Here is a 21118-nt window from a genome sequence, read left to right on the forward strand (position 1 = left end):
CGTTCCATCCCTCCTCATGCGCTGCCCCAACGGCGGCGGGAGGAGCGCGGGCAGCGCCGAGCCGTCGGGTGAGTGACCTTCGTGGGAAGGGGACGGGCGGAGGGAAGCTGGCGGTTTCTTTGCGGCGGGTGCCTCGGGCCGAGCTGCCTCCTCGCTGCGCTGAACGCCGCTCCCGTGCCGCGCTCGGGGGACTTTGAGCCTGTGGGCGCCTTGGGCCGCCCTCCGCGGGGCTCCACGCGTGGACGGGACCGGCAGCCGGAGCGCTCCCGGCTTAGGCCGCTGTGTTTATCTCGCGCTGCTCTGCATCTAGTCTAGTGAGGGCTCTGCAGCTCGTGTGTGAGTCGTCGCTGTGAGGCGTTTTTCTGCTGTTGGGGGCAGTGTGATGTCAGTTGGAAGAGAGATTTTTGTTTATTTATTGAAGTAATACGGCCGGGAGAAGTTCAGGGCTCGCAGTAAGTCAGAAATGAATCGAGCCTGCAGTTTTATAGATAGAGTATAGCTAGGTTTTGTCGCTTTCTTTGAAAGATAATTTTTTAAAATGAGAGGCTATTTTAGCAGGCCACTTATTAACGTGCCTTGTTACAATTTCAGTTTCGAAATACAGTTATGTGAAGCTTCCTGTGTAAGCACTGTACTAACGGTATGCTCGGAGTGCAGCTGCTGGCCCTTGGCCTGCAGAACTGTGCAGCATCTGCCTCAGGTTGTGATTTCCAGCTGACTTGACTTTCAGAGGGATCTTGATCCCCCTCCCTGGAAGCATTCAAGGCCGGGCTGGATGGGGCTGTGAGCAACCTGCTCTATGGGAGGTGTCCCTGCCTACAGCAGGGGGTTGGAACCACATGGTCTTAAAGCTCCCTCCCAGTCCAAATCATCCCATGATTCTAAGATTGTTTCTTCAGGCTTAAACTCTAGTATTAAATCTTTAGCCCCATCAATAGCATTTGCCGCTTATGACAGTGCAGATATTTGTATTCCTCTTTCCCTGTAGATGTTGATGGGCAGTGGCTGAAGTTTTGTCCCACCCATTGGTTACTGCCATAAACAAATATGGGATGCCCTATTTCATTTCAGTGGTATTTCTGAGAAGTTCTGTACAACATTCTTTACACTCTTTGAATTGTTCTTTTAGTGTTTTCTGCACTCTTTCCAGGAGTAGTTTAATCTTGCAGTGTTCTTATTGAAATATCCTGAATGACATGACTTCATTTAATCAATGAAGTAGAATAAAGAATGAGACAACCCATTAGTCTCAGCCAATGTTCCATTTGAATATAATGTATTTGTCTAGGAACCTTGGCACTCCCTTGTTTTAACAGAGAGCTCGTGCCAGCCTCTGAACTCGTGGTTAAATCCTCCTCGTTATATTTTCCTCTCTCATTTGGCTTTTATTTTGGAAAGAATTTAAAACTCCCCAGGCTGCCTTGCCAGGCTTCAAAGCATTCATTCAAACTTCTTTCACCGTTGCTGGTGAGCAGTGCAGGGATGTTACTGCTATTCTAGGGTTAGCTCATCTCACAGATTGTTCTGCATGTATTTTCTCAGGCCTGTCCCTCCCAGCCCCCAGGACACCCTCTCAGGCCATCTGTCCCTCGCTGCTCCCTGTGTGTCAGGACCATCCCAAGCTGTCTCCCTGCTCCAAGCAGCAGAGGTGCCCTGTGGGGGCTGGAAGAGGTGCTGTCTTGCATCCCCACATCACATGGGAGGTTGGTGGATGTCTCCAGAGTCATAGAATCATAGAATGGCTTGGGTTGGAAGGGATGGCAAGAATCATTAAGTTCCAACCCCTCTCTCTATATATACTGGCATATAGTATATATGATATATATACTGTATATATATTATACAGTATATTGCTGCTTACCTCCAAAGCTCAGCTACAGCTTCCCATTTCCCACAGTATTTGTGATAGCAGGTTTGTGAATTAAGTCACGTTTTTGGGGGGTATTATGAAGTTATTCAGGCCTGTTGCTGTAGAGGCATCTGGAAAAAATAGAAGGTAGATGAAGGTAACTTATTAACCAAGTCTTTGATTATTATACTTTGTTGTCTTAGGAGTAGGGCAGACTGTGGACCTCATTTCTGTTGAATAACCTGTATCCTGCTGGTCAAGAAACCAGATTGTTCTTGTTTGTTTGTTTTCCTTCCTTATTGGAAGAGCACGGTAGTGGCTCCAAGCTCACTTCGGTAAGTATTGCTTTGAAATTAAGACTGAGTTGGCCTAAAACCTTGTTGGCTTTAGTTGTGTTTGAGCTCATGTAGTTCCTGGGTAAAAAAAGATGATACTGGGGGGAGGGTTTTGGTGGTGGGGTTTCTTTTTTTATTATTTTTTTTCTCTGAAGGTAGTGAGAGCTTTGTTTTCAAAATCATAAGAAATGAGTTGGGGAAAACTGGAAAGGAAGGGCTGAAGGAAGAGTTAGGTTTCCATTCTGAGATGCAAGATGGAAACTCATTTAGGTTGAAAAGTTTTTACCATTGTCACTATATGGACAGGATAGAGATCAACACTGCTCTTCTTATTGGTCTGAGTAAAATACACTTAGAACTGGCTGGAGAACAGGTACTATGAACTCATGTGCTTCTTCTGTTATCTTTTCATTGATAATGTGATAACTTTCTGCTTATTTAGGCATGTCAAATTCCAACTGCTACATTCCACTTTAAAAATACATACACATTGTTTTTTAAAGCAAAGGCAACGTTTGTGTTAACTGCCTTTATGCAGTTCTAAGTATCTAGTATCTAGTATATACCTAAGTATCAAGGTTAACTTCCTTGTAATAGAGAGGTAGGGCTTTTTGTTGGTACAGGTACCAGACTACGAATGAACTTAGAATAATAAGCAGTGAACTTGCCCCTCAAGTTAACCCATTAACTGCCTTGTTTTTACCTGTTTTTTTTTCTAGATGTCAGTTTGCTGCTAATGGGTGTAAGTAAATTAGATGTCTTGTACAGAAAGCTTCTCCTCACTAAACTCTTCATCAGAGGATGGGGAAAGCCAGAGGATCTGAAGAGGTGACTTGTTTTAAAAAAATAATAATAATAGCATAATCTGTCCTTTGTATTAAACTCATTTTCTAAGAGGAGACTTGGTCTCCAGAGATCCCTTCCAGCCCCTGTGATTCCTCTTCGATGTCTTTAAAATAACAGCTGTTTACGAGCGTGGATAGTGATAGGACAAGGGGGAATGGTTTTAAACTGAGACAGGGGAGGTTTAGGTTAGAGATTAGGAGGAAGTTTTTCACACAGAGGGTGGTGACGCACTGGAACAGGTTGCCCAGGGAGGTCATGGATGCCCCATCCCTGGAGACATTCAAGGCCAGGCTGGATGTGGCTCTGGGCAGCCTGGTCTGGTGGTTGGTGACCCTGCACACAGCAGGGAATTGAAACTGGATGATCACTGTGGTCCTTTTCAACCCAGGCCATTCAATGATTCTGCAAAATAAGAGAATTATTGTTTAATTTTTAAACATTTGCAGTTTTTTTTTCAAATTGTGAATAATGTCTGGAAATTAAACACTTGCATATCTTAACTGTTATTTTTATTTTAAACATTAAGTGGCTGAATATATTCTGTATGTGTAGCATACAAATAGGAAATAATAAATCTCTGTTTCAGAAGTTAACTTGCACAGATTTGAAAATCAATGAAGAAAACTAGTAACAAAACTTACATGAAAACTTTTAGGTTGGAGGACTCGATTATGTTTCACTAGCCCTTCTCCCAATCTGTTCCCTCCACTTACTGTGTGGGGTAACTTCTGACTGGTTGTGTTGTTAGCTGTAAGGGGTCTGTAATGGTAATCACTAATGTCAAACAGCAATAAAGCAGCTTTGCTGTTATGGTGGTATCAGCTACAGCTCTTCCTTTTCATGAGCTGGAGGAATTGCATGAAATAGAAAGCTGTGCGCAGTACATGGGACAGGCTCGCTGGGCCTGCCGATTTGAAAAGAAGGAAGAACAACATTTTCTGTGTGCTGTACCTGGGTGGAAAGACGAGCTGTTCCCAGGCAGCTTGGCTTCACCCAGATGAAGGAGAAAGAGCACTGACTCCTCACTCCAGCCAGTGGGAGGAGGGAGTACCACTCCCTAGCATGCAGATCGTGCTGGAAACAGCATTTAATGTTTGTTTGTTTTTAAACTGATCACTATGAAAACCCATTTGAATAATTTATGAGATTTCTTAGCATTAACTGAGATTGATGTCACTATCTTACTTAGATGAACACACCTTTGGTGTGATGACCTGTACCCTAATTCTTTATCCTTAGCTCATTAACAAGAGTTACAATTCCTCAACATGTAAAAGGTTTTCCTTTCAGTAAGCTTAGTATTATCCAGGCTACAGAGGAAATATGTATGTGCTTTTTTTGAAGAATTAGTGTCAAGCAAAATATCTTTGCATTTAGTACATCCTCCATACTCATGCCTCAAACCTGTGTTCTTACTCTTAGAAATATTTAGTGTTATGTTCTGCATAAGCAAAACAGGGTATACAGTACAGGTATTTTTGTTGTGGTGATACATTGCTTTGTGTGGTGGCTTTCTTCACTTTTAGGAAGGTGAATGGGTTGTTCCTGCTGTACCATTCTTCCATCCATTCTCTCCATCCAAATCTGCTCTTTTAGTTCAATTAGGTGATATCTCCACATGTATTTAGAGACATAAGAACTGTGGCACATAACATGGTGGCTCCGAGCATAGAGCACTTAAGGTTGTGAGATACGTATCAAGGTCATATCTTGTCCCAGACCCTACTCAAAACCTTGCTAGCCTTGTAGTTCTTCTAAGTCATTCAGCACCTTCTGGTGTCGAGTGTGAAGTCCCTTGAGGATAGAGATTTCACTTTTCCTGGTTGTTAGGTTATCAATGCTTAAACACTACCATTGTGAAAAAATATTTCATTGTTTCAACAGCATTTTTTAATGTCGCAACTCAAAACCATTGCTTCTTGCCCTCTCACCCTCTACCTTTGTGATGAGTTTTGTTTCATCTTCTGCAATACTTTGTAGCCCATGTAAGTAGCAGAGGAAAGCAGCTCAATTTGCCCCTAAGCCTTCCCCAGGCAATGCATGCTCATGCAGTTTCTTCAGTATTTTTTTTCATACTTAATGTGTTCCAGGTAACCTGGCAACACTCTTCTCAACTCTGAGGTACGTCAGCATGTCCTAAGGACAGTGGTCCCAAAACTGGGCTCAGTATTCCAGATGTAATTTCATGAGTGCTGAGTAGGTCTCTTTCTTTGAGACTGCCTGTTTGCTGAGTGCTGAGAGGGTACAGGTGGTCTGCAGAACTGCAAAGCCATGCTGCAAACTTGTACCAGAAGCTGCATGCTCTTTCCTGCAGAGCTGCTGCCTAGCTGGGTGGTTCCTAGCTTACTGCATAGGACTGGGTGCAACACTTGGCAGTTGGACAATTGAGCTATAGGGTGTTTGTTGACTTGTTCTTCCAGCTTATCCAGGTGGTTTTGATAAGTATCCAGCTATCAACCTCATGCTCCAGTTTGTGTCATTTCTGAAATTCACTGAATATGGCTAGTGACTTGTGGCAATTACATCTTGAGCCATTGACAGTTTGATGTGGGCAGTTTTACCTTTTATCCTTTCTGTCCATATTTCCCTAAGGGTATGTAAGAGTAGGGGTTCCAGTGTCTTAATTTAGCTCTAAAAAATGACATCAGTTTTTTACATATCAGGCTTAAAATACTATTTAAAAGCTGTGTAAGCTCTAGCAATATATGTGAATATTTTCTTTCTTTTCTTTTTTTAACTTAGAAATGTTCTTACAGACCTATGCCAGTGTAGTGTGACTGACTGATCTGTAAATGCAGTTTAGTATTTTTCTATATATAGGTATGTATGTATATAAATACAGACTAAAAATCGAATCTTTTCTTTACTTGTTTCTGCTCAACAGAATATTTGAATTCAGAAAGATTATTGGAAACAGGGAAAAATGCCAGACACTGGTTTCAAAGGATTACCCAGTTTTTATTGACAAGGTATGTAAATGCAAGGGATACAGTTTAACTAAACTTATTTGCCTAGTGGTAAATATAAATAAATACTATATATATATATGAATAAACGTAGTCCTTTCCAGGCTGATTTTAAAGAATAGAAGTATTGAATTTTGATACATATGAATCTGTATTTTCATGATGTTGTTATGGGATGTTTTGCTGCAGGGACTGGCATCTGGGAACTTGATTTAGGGACTAAGCGTATGTATTTAGGGACTATGCGTACATAGGATGATAAACACACCCTGATGATACTCACTAAATAACTTCATGTGTGGTCCCTGTTGCTCCCTTATCAAGAAAAGGATACTAGAATTTTTCTGTGAAGAATATAATAATACTGCAGTGGCAAAACAAATGTAGTGTGAATTTTCAGGCTGGTTAGAGAAAGTAGGCTCTATGCTTTCAAGCAAAATGCAGATGTAAGTAATCCATGCCCTGAGGACTTCTCAATTGAGGAACTGTGAAGAAGGGGGTCAGAAAAAGCCAATAGTTCTAAAGTCAAATAAATACACTAGTGATCAGTTCTGTGGCAAGCTAAATGCTTTTGCCATTAAAATGAGATTAAGAAACTTTTAAAGCCACTGTGAGGAGAATTAGGAGGCAATGGCAGAAAAGTAAAGCTTGGTAAGAAGGGACAGGAGACTGGATGGTCACATTTGTCACTAATAGAATTGAAGTAAGCTGGAAGATTCAAGTATTGGTTGTGCAGATAAATTTTCATTTTTTTTTTTCTCAGTCATTCAGTAACTGGGAGTGGGGAGCATCAGATTTTAATTGCTGAAGCTCAAAAAAGGTTCAAAACATGGTATATTATTATCGAAGTATATTCTATTACAGCGGCACAGCTTAAGCTTATTGCTTGATTCTTTAATAGGTCATTTGTAAGGAAAAATGAACATATTTGGCTGTGTTGATAGATATGTGTCATTCCCTCTGCAGGTTGAGGAACAATCAGACTGTAAAATCCTTGAGGGGCACTTCATTTCCCCTTTAGCTCATTATGTTCCGGGTATCCTGCCTGTTGAGTCTCTTGTAGCCAGGTAGGAGAAACCAAGTGGTATTTTCTTCTGAAGCTAGTAATGGAGAGAAATGATACACCAGTAGTTTTACCGTAAAGCCAATGTAGCACTGTACCAATTACCTGCAAAATAAACTGCCTTTTTTTTTTTCAGCTAACTTGTCAGAATGTGTTTTGACCTCAAAGATGCAAATAACCTTGTTTGTGTGATAGTTTAATCTGTGTGGATAACTTACTTTGGTAGGGTGCTTTATTCCTAAGTGTACAGTCATATTTGAGCAAGATTGATTGATTATGTTCTGAAGCCAGGAAAAAAGTGAGCATTACAAGAGATGGAAGTTTTGGTGTAATTATGCATTTATCTATGACTGGAAGAGAGCCTCTGTTATTACTAGGAATAAAGTAGAAACCTTTTAAGTCTGATATTAGCTGAAAGTGAATGACATAGCTCTTTATAAAAAGCTTAAGCCACAGTAAGAAAAGTTAAAACCTGGGATTACCTGGCTCTGCTTTTATTCTGAAGTCTTGTGGGGTTGATTGGTTGGTTTTTAAGTGCAGAAATCATATTGCCCGAAATGATGGAATGTGTTTGTTTTCCAAACAAAGATAATGCTGGAAATCAAGGTTACTAGAACTTGAACAAGAGCTGTTTGTTTTATGTAGAGCAATATAAAAACGGCTTATATAAAATAAACTCCTTATATTGTACTTGAAGGAACTGTTCGAGTTCCGTTAAAAATAGTCTGTGTACAGAAATAAGTGCATTTAATTGCAGCAAAAGAATCTGTCACACTTCTTCTCTTGCTAAGCCAAAAAAACCCAAAAACAACCAAGTACCCATTCAGAAAGCTTTATGATCTGTAATAGTCAACATATTAGATTGTTTTTTGCTATTTTGACACTAACGCTGCTTTGGAGTTGAGAATGGGAGAGTGTGATTTTTAGCTCAAAGTGAACACTTTCATGACAGTCTTTTCTTTTGTGTGTTTTTTTTTCCCACCAAGTTTTGTTTACTATCTTAAAGGCTGAACGTACAAGTTCAGGTCTCCCAGATTAGTTCCATAGCTGAAAATCTGGTATGCTGCCTGCTTTATGTGTTCTTTTACACAGTGAGGTTCTGTTACGCTATTGCATTGAGCAGAACTGTTAGAGTTTTGAAATTTCCCTTAGGATTGTCATGCATCACTTTTTTTGTTGTTGTTATTTTTTTTCTTCTCCTGAATGTAATTCTGTTGTAGGTTTGTACTCCATCTTGTGGAGAAAATATTAGTGCCTTAGAAATGATTTTTTTTTTTTCTCCCGATACCTTTACTGTAACTAACTTGTGTAGCAGCAGAAGACATTAAATGTTGGGTGTATAAAATTATTTCATGTTAGTGGGTTTTTAAAGCTATTTATATTTCATTTTAACATAAACGGTTTGCTCATCTTATTCTTCAGTTTCAGCCATTGTGCCCTCAGGAAAAAAATAGCAATATTGCCTAGGAGAGCTAGGCAATAAACTATGTTCAGGCAGCTATTTATCTGAAGTTTCACTTCTCCACTCTGCAAAATTTGAATTGTGATGATGAGGTAGTGGTCTGTTTTAGGAGCATGATCTTTCCTCTTGACTCCTTTTGGTGCCTGGAATTTATACTGTCATACTTTTGGATTCCTTTCTTTGCTGGATGTGTTTATGAAAAATGATACAGCCGTATCAACAATTTGCCTGAGTGTGTCACAGAGCATGTTGGTTTTTCTTTGTTTGCTTTTTAAGCTTACTTATGTGAAGCAACAGATACTCTTACTTGACTGTAATGTTTGTTTCTCATAGGTTTCAGTTCATAATACCCAGAAGATGGAACAGCAAGCACAGACCTGTGTGCATTCATTTAGCAGGCACTGGGGATCACGTAAGTAAAATGTAAAATGAATTAGTGAGAAAATAAATATTTGGATTTTATCTTATTGTGCTTATGCATCTTAACTTCAGCACTTCTGGAGGAGACGCACATTAATGGCTCGTCCAATGATTAAAGAAGCCTGTATGGCTTCCCTATTGCTTGAAAATCCCTATTATATCCTTTTGTGGAAAACAGGACTCTAGGCGGTTCTCAGTGCTTTCTTCACAGGGTAGGAGCCCACTGAATGGGTCACAAGGTAGAACACAGTAAAAACTGCTGCTCTTGCACGTTCTGATTTCTCTGAAAACATCTCCTACATCTTCTTAGTGTTGTCATCAGAGCAAAAGTTCTGGCATTAATCTATTTTCACATTCATCATCAAGGTTACTAATGTGATTGATTAGTGTAGTCATGGCAGAGTGAAAACTGTGCGTTCATTCTGCATCATACTGCCTGACTTCTGGGTGTATTAATGATGGAAAAGAAGATTATTTCCTTTCCTTTCCATTTTCAGATGCCACCCTTTAGAGCTTCACACACTTCTGAAAAACTTAATCTTGGCATTTGAGATCTGTTTTTAGAATTAAAAGGTTTTCATCGACTCATCAGCAACTTTTGTAACCATGTTACCTCATTTCATTAAGTAAAATCTCAGCTTATACTTTTTTTACACCCACATACCTGATAGAAGTAAAACGTAATGTTATAAATTACATAATTAAATTGTATGGAATGTCATTTAGTTCCAGTGAAACATTTGAAATTTAAATTCCAAATTTTAAATAATTGGTGTGCTATTTACGTATGTGATTTGTTTTTTATTTTAATTGCCAGTTTTTATGTAGACAATTCTTACTTTCTTTAACTTGAGACTTCTACATGGCTGCAGAAAACCTAAGGATCAGATGTGAGTATTACAAAATACAGTCTTTTCAAAATACAACTTTTTTTTTCCCCCTCAGGAGGCACAAATGAATATAAACTTAGTGAGCTTATTGAGAAAAATAAAACCCAAACATCCCGTTAACTTAAAATCATCAGCCTTTGCTGGGCTGCTTTGCTTCTGTTTGTGTTAAGAGATCACTGTGACTGGGAATGTTTGCATAAGATGGCTTTGCAGTGTGAGAATGAGATGAGTGTGAATGCAAGCAATAACAGTTTGTTGTCCTGACCAGCTACTGTATGTGTCTGCATGCCGCAATTATTTCAGTCAAATACGAGTTATCTTTGTTCATGTAGCTTATCTGGATATTTTTGTAGCTCATATTTTTATACATAGATATTTCAGAAGGACCACAGTAAGACACAAAGAATCTTGATGTTGCTTGTTTGTTAGCCTGTTCAAAGTATGCAATAGTCAGTACTGAGAAAATTTTAACTCCAGAAATGTTTTTTAAGTTTATTTTCAAAACAGGTTCAGAACTTTATTTTCACACAAGAACCACTTTTTAAAAAGTAAAAGCAAAACACAAAATTGCCAGCTGATTGTCATAAAACTACTTTTTTAATAGGAAAAACACTTATTTTTTAAAATATATATATTATTGCGTTTAGACTTACAAGATTATAGGAAAGGGATGAGAGTGTGTGTGCTGGAATAGGTCAAGGCTTGTTGTTTTTTTTTCCTTGTAGTTATGTAATTGATGCAGAAAAGTTATTTGGTGAGGATATTTCTAACTCCTTTTTCTATTGTCCTAGCTTGACAGCTTAGTATATGAATGATGTAGACAAGGATTCTCTGAAAGGCAAGTGCTCAGTCAAATACCCCAAGCGATAACTGTCAATCTTTGATACAAGTTTACAAAGCAGCAGCAGTGTTTTTAGTTAATGCAGTAGTGACAGTGCTTAGTAAATACAGCAGCTATGGAGGGCTGATGAATCTTTCATGACAAAGCTGTCAGAAAGAATGATGTTAGTCTGTGAATACTGGTGTGCAGCAACTATGCCTGTTTCTCCTGTGACTAGCACAGTATATTTCTCCTCATTAGAGGTATGTTAATTGCTCTGTAAAATACTTTTGCTTTTTGAGAGTTCCTCTGATGGTTCAGCTGAATAGCTTTCTCCTTTTTGTTTCTTCTATTTTGACGCTTTAGAGTGTGCTACATGAAATTCTCAGTACTGTGACAAACTTCCCACTTTACTATTTGAGTCGTGCAATGACAGTGCTGAGTTCTTCCAAAGCTGGCATACTGATTGCTCTTCAAATGTTGTGTGCAATTTTTCAGTGATATGAAACAGGTAAATAAGAGGAGGAAAAAGAGGATTTTTTTTTTCTGCATTTAAGATAGTATATGTCTAGGATTGAACTGCTCTATTTCCAAAATATCCATTATAACTTGGCAGCACAGAAGATTACTGCTAATGAGATTCTAAAGTTGCTAATACTTGTTTCTAAACGACCAGGTGGTGGTGAGTGATGTTAGAAGCTTAGCAGGTGTCTGTTCCTAGTCCTTGTTTAGAAAAAGTGACAGATTTTGCTGCTTTTGTTGAATCAGCAGGAGTTAAGATCCAAAATTCTTTGGGAATGTGATGAGGCTTTGCATAACTGTGTATAGAATGATGACAGTTGTCAAAATCTAATCTTGGAAAATAAATCCTGTCTTTTCCTTTTCTGGGGAGAAAAGGCGGTCATGTTTAAAAAATGTCTCGGACCTGTTTGTGATGGGAGGAGCTCTTGTTCTAGAATCGGCAGCTCTTTTGCACTGGCTAGAAAGAGAAGGCTATGGACCGCTAGGGATGACTGGAATATCCATGGGAGGACATGTAAGCTTTTATATTTCCTGTTTAGTAATTTTTTTTTAAGCTTCTCATTTGATCGTTTAGCACGTGGAAATAATTTGTTTTATAGTGTTCCTCTCTGAAGTGCTTTAAAATGAACATTTAGAGTCATGAGAAAAATTGTCATCAATTCTCATGCTCAATAATGCTGACTTAGTCCAATCCTTGATAAATACTGACAAATCATAGGGGCCTTCATCAGCCATCTTCTCTGAGGCTTCATATGAATATCTTCTCTCGTAGTTGTTTTTCTTTTTCCCACTGGGGAAAGAATCTTTTTTGAAAGAAGATCCATGTTGATCATTTGTTTAATCTCCTTTCCTCCATTCTTCTTAAACTTTTTCTTGAATGCATTGAGTGAAATGCATTCTGTCTATAGAGGTACCATAACTTACATGACCTTTGGTGTTGGGTCTGTTCTCCACTTTTTTCCTCATCTCTGATATTAATTAGAGAGGATTTCCGGAGTGCAGTAGGTAAAGTTTTATGTGTGACTGTACATTTTCCAACTCAAACAGCAGTGTATTCATAGGAAGGTGCTAGAAATCCTAACACATGGTATTACTGCTCTTGTCTCCACAGATGCATGTTGCTCTGAGATAAGTATATAAAAAGCCAAATAAAACAACAGGCTTCCATTTTGCTAATCCTCTTCTGTTTATTTCTTGTCAAGAACTAAGTAGATAATGGTAATGATAGTGTCTACTGAAAATTATTTTCCTCCTAAGCATGATTTTATGACTCTAAGTGTCATGTGTGTATAAAATACCTTATGTTCACATAAATATCATCCCAATGAGACAACTTTTGTGTTAAACATGCCTCCCCTGCCTTATTTATAAGCTGGGTTGTAACTGTTATACTGATGTGCCCACCGCTAGCTACAGGCCACTAGGTAGGCTTCTACGTGAATGCAATAGGAGTGATGGAGTGCTGTACCAGTTGTCATATGCAGCATGAGTATAGCAAGTGGCAAGACTGGAGAAAGTAAGCTCAGAAACTCTTTTGGAATATTTTTCATTAATCCAGAAAGATACATTTTTGACTCATCCTAACTTAAATTTAGAACAGTCTTTAGAATGTATTTTGTAACTTGTAACTTTGTATTTTGAAAGGAAGTAGCATTAATTCAGTTCTAATTTTGGGGAGAGCTGAAACTAAGTACAAAGACATCTGGCTTTCTGACTGTTGTAACGTATCTATGTGATGCTTCTGTCCCTTTTTATTATTAAAAATAATTTGAATAAAATTATAACTTGTTTGTCCTAGAGGTTCTATTAAGTAGACTTATACAACCATGGGATATTTTGTAGGATGGATTTTACACTGTTTAGGGCAGTAAGATAAAGTTGGCTAGAGCACACAACATAAGAAAGCATTCGCTTGTTGTTTTTGAATGTTGAGCTTCTTTTCTCTGATATTTCTGGTGTAATGAGAATAGTTACCAAAATGTGTTTTTGGGCACTGATTTAAAAATAATAATTTCATTTTTGGAAGACAGGAAAACAGTTCTCTTAATATACTGAATTACTTCTCATCTATGTTTTGTTTCTAGAATACAAATTCAGAAGTGTAACATTTTAGACTGCTTTAATTTTGCTTTGAAATAAGCTTGCAAGTGGCTGCTGAGAAGGCTGTATGAAGTTTGTCATTGTTTGAAATAACTAAACTGTAAGAACAAATATCCCATTCAGAATTCTTGTAGTTATCAACCCCTTCATCTGTGAAATTAGTCCTATCCACAACAATATTTGTTACTGGGGAAATCACTGAAGAGCATGCTGAACCTTCTGAATTCTAAAGAGGTAGAAGTATATCCAATTACCACAGTCCTTAACTGCTTTGGTACTTCTCATTTAATGCTGTATAAACAAATAAATCGGAGAGGAGAGAGTTCTTAAAATACCTTCAAAAATATTATGAATTTAGTATTAAAGTATATAATAACTGTGTTTGATTCTAGATGGCTTCCCTGGCAGTGACGAATTGGCCTAAACCATTGCCATTGATTCCGTGTCTTTCATGGTCAACTGCTTCTGCAGTCTTTACTACGGTAACTGACCGATCTTTTCATATTAATATACTGATATGTAATCGGATACAGGGGTAAAATGTTTGGTTTGGCTACATTCACCTTCTCAGTTAGGCATTTCATCGCCCTTTGGTCTTTATTAGTAACTAATGGCAAAAAACTTAGGATATACAAAGTGATGAGAAGGTAGCACTGAGCTTCTTCACTGGGTCATGCCCTAAATGAAGGGCAAGGGCTGATTTGTGACACAGTGATTGGAGTCCTTATTTGAATGTCGAAGGGTGAGGAAGGAAATGGAAAATGTGCCTGGCTTAAATAGCTGGATGATAATGTTGTAACTGTTTTTGCTATTTCTGCCAGGGTAATTGATTTAAAAATCAATATTCACAGTGATCTCTGGCTTAGTTCAGTCTAAATGTGTGGTTTTGGTTTTTATTTATTTATTTATTTTTTTAAGGATGAATGTATTTCCATGTCCTGTGTGTTTGCTTACTATGCATGCTTAAATACTTCCAGTAATTCCAAGGGTTGTCTGGAAACTTAAGCCAGAACTGCACTGGAAAAAAACAAATCCCAGAAGCAAATCAATTTTCTCTGCATGTCATTACTTTAGAATAGTCTTCGTCTCTTGCTTGTGTACTATACACTTGTGTTTATAACCTCAGGGTGTGTTGAGTAAGGCAGTGAACTGGAGAGAGCTTGAGAAACAATATTATACACAAACTGTTTATGAAGAAGAAATCATTCAAATGCTTGAATACTGTGGAGTAAGTATAGTTTATTTTCACTATTTGCAAATGTTTACATGTGCCTAATATTTTAGTTGAATAATACATGTTAAGTATATCTTTTACTACAAAATTAATGCAATCCACGACGTTAAATGTATTCAGTCAAAACATGGGAAACATGGATTATTCATCCCAGTAAATGGCTTTGTAATCTGGAAAGCCGGTAGCCTGAAACATCTTGCTATTGCCTGTTTTCCTTCCCATCTGTGGAAAAAAAAAAATAAATCGTTAACTTTTGGTTACTTTTTCAAAAAGACATTACTGCTATTTTGAGAAACGTGGATCTGAAAAAAAGCAATAGCTTTTATGATTTATTTGCTGAGAAATGTAAGCTTGCTGATCTGCGGTCATGAATTCAGAGATTAATGTGGAATTAAAAGGAGACAAATGTTTGCATTATGTATTACTACATGTAAATACTTTCTTGAGCTGACAAATAAAATACCAAAGGCTATGGTGATTTGGATTTAATTCACGGTGTGACATGTAGACTGCAAATAACAAGTACTGCAAGCATTGCTCTCTGCCTCCTTTTTAATGAATACTGTGTTGATTTGAAGAGTGGCGTTAACCAGCTGATGTAAAGGAGTCCCTTAATAAATGACTTGTCTTTGTTCAGACAGATTCTTTCAAGATGGGACAAGATTTTGTTAAAAACTTTCCTGACAACGTGGATAGTTTGGAGGACATAGATGTGACTTCCAGAATGTTCAGCTTCGATCCATCAAACAAGACTGAGTCTAAAGAAGCCGTCCACAGCTTTACCACGAGTAGAAGTACTCTAAGTGCCTCATCAGAAAGACTCTTAATGCAAGATGCTCCTAAAATTCAGTGCACAGATCAAACATTTTCAACCAGTAGCAATAAAAACTTAACCGTCCAACAGGGACATAGGATAAATAATAGAACAAAGAGTGACACTTTACAGAGGGAATCGTTAATGTTCATGAAAGGAGTGATGGATGAATGTACTCATGTAGCTAACTTCTCAGGTATGTATTTATTTGTTTCAATGTGAAGTTGAGAAAACTGAATTAGAATAATATGCAAAGAAAGGTATTCTGTAATTGGACAAACCTGCTGTCACTTTGGATGGAATATGAAAGCATTCAGAGTGTTGTTCTGTAAAATCTATCTATCTAACACTCAATTTGCTGGCAATTAGTTTGTTTCTTAACAACCAACTGATGATAAAGCTAGTTGAAAATTTGCCTTTCTGTATCTGTGCTCTTTTTTTTTTTGTGCAGTGCTGTGGCTATTTTCAGATATGAGATAGTGCACATTCATATTATTTAAAAGAGCAAAGTGTCTGTGTGATATGACTAATATCTAGATCTGATTAATCTGCTGTATCCTGATAGTAAGGTTTTTCATGCAGATTAAATTAAATCTAATTGGGCAGAAACCTTGTATTGACTTCAGGCAGAAAGTAGCCTATGTAGATGAGAGCTTAACTTGAAGATACCTTAAAACAAATACGACCAGTAACAACAACCCCTGGTCCTTCTGGGATGATGGAGTTTAGTGAATATAACATTTCCCAAGACAAGCGCAATATATGGAGGGAACTGTAGCCCAGTGAGTCTTAAATCTGATGAAGCTGAATTTCTTGGTGTCTAGAAAAAATGATTTTTGATTGTCTGCTTGCAGGCACTGTAGGCAAGTGCACTGAAATCTTCCTAGTACTGATTGAGGGAGTTCAATTGAGATGAAGATTTGGAATGGCTTTTGTAGACAGTCTGTCAAGACAAAATGGTTCTACTGTGCATATACCAAGTACTCAAACGTCCCAGAAAGTGCTGTGACTTCAGAGTGGTTTCTGACAGAGCTATCTTGATTCTGAGACCCTGTGCCATCTCAGTTTTTAATTCTGGTATTATGTGCCTCTCTGCCAAAAGTACCTAGTTTTTTAAATAAATAAATATTTCTTTTTTTACTCTAGAACAGATGCTTTGACCTGGAAAATGTCACAGATCACTGCTGTGTTTTGTGACATGTGGCAATAGTTTTTTCTCTAAAACTTCAGAAGCTATTCCTGTAGACTTGGAAAAAAAAAAGGAAAAAAAAAAAAAAGAAAAATTAAAACTTTGTTCTAATTACAGACATTCTTTTATATTTAATCATTTATCCAGGTGTCACTTAGCTAAAACACTGACCTTTCTTGAAACTTAAGAGGATCTGTGATCTCTGACTTCTAATATCAATTTTTTTTTTCTCTCTCTGAGGAAAAAATAACATAAGCATCCACTCTACTGAATTTCAGATATCTTCCAGTTCTTCTCCCTGCAGGGGAATCTCTTGGAACTGACCTGCATAGTTTTGTCATTAAGGAGAAAGACAGTTTTCTACTACTGTAGCATCCGAAATTAGATATTGCTGGAGGCATTAAAAAATATCATTAGACTAAAGATTACTTTTATTTTTTTAGCGATTGGGAGCATATTGTAGCAGAAATCTTCAGCTAAAGTATTTCTATCATTTTCTAATTTTAGATGAATTCCATTTTGAGTTGTTTTTCTTTAGTTCCAGTTGATCCCAGTTTAATCATAGTTGTGCAAGCTAAGGAGGATGCATATATTCCTCGAACTGGAGTGCGCAGTCTTCAAGAAATCTGGCCCGGATGTGAAATCAGGTATCTGAATGGAGGTCATGTCAGTGCCTACCTCTTCAAACAAGGACTCTTTAGGTAAGGCAGACAGGAAGTAATAAAAATATTTGAAAGCTTAAAATCATACTTGTGAGGCATATCACTTTCCTTCTAACAAATGAGTCTGTAATTAAAGCAATAAATACCAAATACTGCTTGTGAGATCAAATGGTTGGATCCTAGAGAATGTCATCATTCTATTCTATGAGTGAAGATGATGTGTAACGTATCTCAAATCGCTCACTAAGCCTTTGGCACTAGGGTCATCATTACCACTCTTGCTTTCCTCTAGTTAATCATTTGTTCCCTGGACACTAGAAAGTACCTTCTGAGCAGTGACCTCTTACATTGTATCGCACAGATGTTGCCTTTTTTGCAGGTGTTGTCTTCTGTGAGTAAATAGTTGAGGACCAGAATTAAAACATAAGCTTGATTACAGATGAGTAGTACTCACATGAAGTCTTGCCTTAATAGTACTAGGTGTCGACTTTTTAGAGTCAGTTACAGAAGTCAGTCAGTACAGAAAGCATCACCCTCAAAAATAATTAGTGTTGCACATCTAACATACTTCCTGACACATTTAGTACAAAACTCCTCATCAACTAAAGCTTATATTCCTGTGAAAGGTGGTAAATAGTCTGGCTAACTCCTGAGACATATTACTAGATGGAAGTATTCTTTTTCCTTCATTTATATCTCACCATATTTTTACTGAATGCTATATTCAAGTTGTGATGATATGTTTAATTTTGAAATAAATGGAAATAGACATTTTTTTCTATCCTTTCCCAAGTTATACAAGTGATCTACAATTAACTTGTTTCTTTCTGCTTTAGGCAAGCGATTTACGATGCGTTTGACCGCTTTCTTCAGAAATATGCTGTTTAACAGTCTTCATCATGGATTCAAACTGATCTCATTCGTATTTCTGGTTATTGGAACTCGTCATTGGAAAAACAAGCCTCTTGCAGTGTTAAGTAGTAGATGGTTGGTTACTTTGAATGTTGTAGGTAATGAATATAAAAAATGGTCACGTCCCAATATTACTTTCCTTTCAACCAAGCGCCATTTTGATATGCTTCAGCTTTACCTGTGAAGAGCTACAGTAGCCTTTGTTAGTGCACAAATGGTTCATGTACTCCATACTTTATTGCATTATGTATCAATTCTGAGTAAATTCTTAACTGTGTACTGTTGAAAACAACATATTGATAGAATATAAAATTTGCCATAGGGCTAAGATATTGTCTTATGTTTAGTGTATTTACAGTTTGTTCCAGCTACCATGTTTTCCTCTTGCTTCCTTGTCACTTGCTATTCCTTCTGCATTTTAATATGCCTTGGCCAGCGTTCTGCCTCTTGTGTTTGTCACTGATTTTTCTCTTATTATGAATTGAAAATGAACTACAGTGAATGAGGCAGAATTAAATCTTGGCAAAAAGCTTTTAAAAACTGAACAAAAGGTGAGAGAGACATTTTAATTCACTGCATCCATTAGATTTTTCTGCTGTTAAATGGTGCCATTCCAGAAGACTCATGTTTTTACAGAGCTGGAATAACTCTACATGGAGTGTCCAGTAATTGATTTTTTAACATGCATTCAATTGGAGAATGAAGTTTTTCTAGTAGATTTTTTAAAAAATTGCTAAAGGGAATAACAGTGTGATAACTTTTCTTGATAAACAGTGGCAGAAAGAATCTGATTCTAAGCAGTTAAATCAACAGATTATATGGTGCTATAAACATCTCCTTAAAAGCAGGAGTCTTTTTAAAATGCACTCAGTGCTGACACGCAAAAACACATTATAATATTGAAGAGTGTTAAGAGCATATGTGAGATTAAGGGTTATCAAAACAGTCACGTTAGCTTCTTGTATTGAAGAAGTTTTTAAACTGATGTAGGGTTAGGAACACATTTAAGTAAATCCCATCTGTTGCTGCTTCTCTTGGGATCAAAAATGCCAACAAATTAAAGTAAAATTACAGGTCATCACAAATCAGCTCTATGTGGTAGCTGTCTGTATCTTCGTATAGTGGTAATGCATTGTTCTTTTAAAGCCATTTTCCGGGGAAGTTGAAAGCAAAAACACTTCAATATTAATTTTAGTACTGTAATGGCTGAAGTCACACAGAAACGAACAGAAAAATCCAGGGATTTCTTGAGATACATCATGTATGTACCTTTCAAATCATACACTTTATTGATTTCCATGGTTACCGTGATGGTTTTTAATAGTGCATGAAGTAATCAAAGCTCTATTTGTTCCAGCGTATTATCTTGAATTTCAGTCTGGCAGACAGAGCTGATAACTGGTAGTATTACTGGTCAGATAAGCTGAGATAAAACTAATGCAACAATTTGTGAAAACCAAAGGCAATTAACATGGAAGTGCACTGAAAACTGAAAACAAGTGATATTCTGTTGGAAGTTAAATTGTTTGTTGCAAGTGTTTTATCATCATTTCTATTAATATTTTATGTGTGTTGGGGGCGAGTGTGAAGTGACCAGCATGTTTCAAAACCTTAAAATACTGAACTTTGGAAGACTGGGAATGATATATGTAAGCTCTGAATTTTAAAATTAAATACTTGAATAATAAACTGAGAGTTTTATGGGTTTTACATTGATACTAACTCACCTGTCAACTAAGGGTGTTTTATAAGAAGGCTGACAGCTGTTCACCAAATCTTTTACATCTCCGTGGATGGCCACATTTAAATGAATTTATGTGCTTTGTCCTGCTTCTATTGCAGCTGTGAAAGAAAGAGAGGTAACTGGTGGCAAGGGACAGGGCATGGATAAACGGAAGAGAAAAAAGATTATTTTATAAGCATAAAAAATAAGCATAAAAAAGTCAAGCTCTCTACACTACAAATGAAACATGCCAGCATAAATATTTCTGAAGTGCCCGTTACTAGGAATTACACCACTGAGCATGCAACTTGGCATCCTGAGGTTAGTGTTCTGATGATGTTATTAATGAGCTGAACTTTCCAAAAGGGCATACTATGCAATCAAGTAGAGATGTATGAATGTAAATCCTGTTTCTGAGAAAGACTTTTGAAAGTAGTCAAGGGCTGGTCTCCAACAATTGAGAATCACACTTTGCTATGTAACTAATGCAGTGTTGCCAAATAAGAGAGTACAATAAGAAACATTTAAAGAATTTCTCAGGTTAATAAAAAAAAGGGGGGGGGAAGGAAGAGAAATTATGCCTGTGGTTCACGTCTGCCAGTTAGCAGACACAGGAGGCCATTAGCTGCTCTGTGAAGGAGGGAATATTGCTGTATCAATGTTTTAATCTTAGGAAAATTGGCTTTTAAAAGTAAACTCTGTAAGTCCTGAGGAAGTCTTATTAGCAAACCATTTCTGATGTTAAGTGAGAATGTGATTTTTAATCCAGAAACTGCTTGAGAAAAATACTGGAATAAGGTTCCTGCAATAAATCCCAGTGGCAGGTCAGCCATTCTGCACATCTTAAGCTCCCTGTAAAATTGACCTTGATCATTTTTCAGTGTTTAGTTTTTCAATAAAAATCCTCCAGAACAGTTGTGTGGGGTTCTTTTCCTTTGTCAACACCAATTCAGTGACTCTCACTGTCACCCTGTAATTCCTGAATATTCCCTCTAGCACTGTAGCATAAGAAGAGTAGTTAATCTACAGTACAAGATAAAGGCTTAACATAATAAACAATGTAACTGCTTTCATGTTGTTCTACATTCAGCTCCTATCAGCTAATTAAGATACCATTGTGAGTCTAATTTTAGGCTTCTCCATGGGTTCACTGAACTTTTTCTTGCTTGTTCCTGTGCTCCAAATAAGGGTATGCTGTGCTGTAACACGCTCAGAACGTATTGTAGAATTGTGCAGAAGTGATTGCTGATGGTTGCTCTCCCATGTGTTTGGGGGGCAGGCAGTGTTGCGCTGGTGGAGTCTTGTTTGAGG

At 37.5% G+C, this 21118-nt stretch overlaps 1 protein-coding gene and 1 long non-coding RNA gene across 14 annotated transcripts; one reads left to right on the plus strand and one right to left on the minus strand.

Annotated features, from left to right (window-relative positions):
• Positions 1 to 20: 20 nt before the first annotated feature.
• ABHD18 (abhydrolase domain containing 18) lies at positions 21 to 20721 on the plus strand. Of its 13 annotated transcripts, XM_085546607.1 has the most exons (14): positions 21 to 68; positions 2053 to 2184; positions 2904 to 3012; positions 5915 to 5999; positions 6963 to 7063; positions 8855 to 8933; positions 9014 to 9108; positions 9814 to 9831; positions 11549 to 11687; positions 13666 to 13755; positions 14400 to 14501; positions 15145 to 15517; positions 17049 to 17211; positions 18009 to 19773. In XM_085546607.1, the coding sequence occupies exons 3-14, from the start codon at positions 2921 to 2923 to the stop codon at positions 18058 to 18060; spliced, it is 1389 nt and encodes a 462-aa protein (XP_085402733.1). In that variant the 5' UTR covers positions 21 to 68; positions 2053 to 2184; positions 2904 to 2920; the 3' UTR covers positions 18061 to 19773. The 13 variants fall into 13 exon arrangements, with proteins under 13 accessions (XP_085402733.1, XP_085402725.1, XP_085402730.1 ...); XM_085546599.1 differs by lacking the exon at positions 9014 to 9108 and having other exon boundaries at positions 9759 to 9831; XM_085546604.1 differs by lacking the exons at positions 6963 to 7063; positions 9014 to 9108; positions 11549 to 11687 and having other exon boundaries at positions 9759 to 9831; positions 18009 to 20721.
• Positions 14493 to 19950, minus strand: LOC107313226 (uncharacterized). Its single transcript, XR_001554870.3, has 2 exons — positions 19812 to 19950; positions 14493 to 14729 (listed from the first exon to the last, which is right to left on the minus strand). It is a non-coding gene; the product is annotated as an uncharacterized LOC107313226 (long non-coding RNA).
• Positions 20722 to 21118: the final 397 nt, after the last annotated feature.

Source organism: Coturnix japonica, chromosome 4, assembly GCF_054131305.1.
Source record: "Coturnix japonica strain WE chromosome 4, WE-NBRP24, whole genome shotgun sequence".
Classification (NCBI taxonomy): Eukaryota; Metazoa; Chordata; class Aves; order Galliformes; family Phasianidae; genus Coturnix; species Coturnix japonica.

Excerpts from the sequence above, each read along its gene's own strand:
- ABHD18 (XM_085546607.1), top strand. The coding sequence starts at position 2,921 with ATGGGTGTAAGTAAATTAGATGTCTTGTACAGAAAGCTTCTCCTCACT. Across the intron at positions 3,013-5,914 it reads AAGCCAGAGGATCTGAAGAG|AATATTTGAATTCAGAAAGA; the intron begins GTGACTTGTTTT and ends TCTGCTCAACAG. Across the intron at positions 14,502-15,144 it reads AAATGCTTGAATACTGTGGA|ACAGATTCTTTCAAGATGGG; the intron begins GTAAGTATAGTT and ends GTCTTTGTTCAG.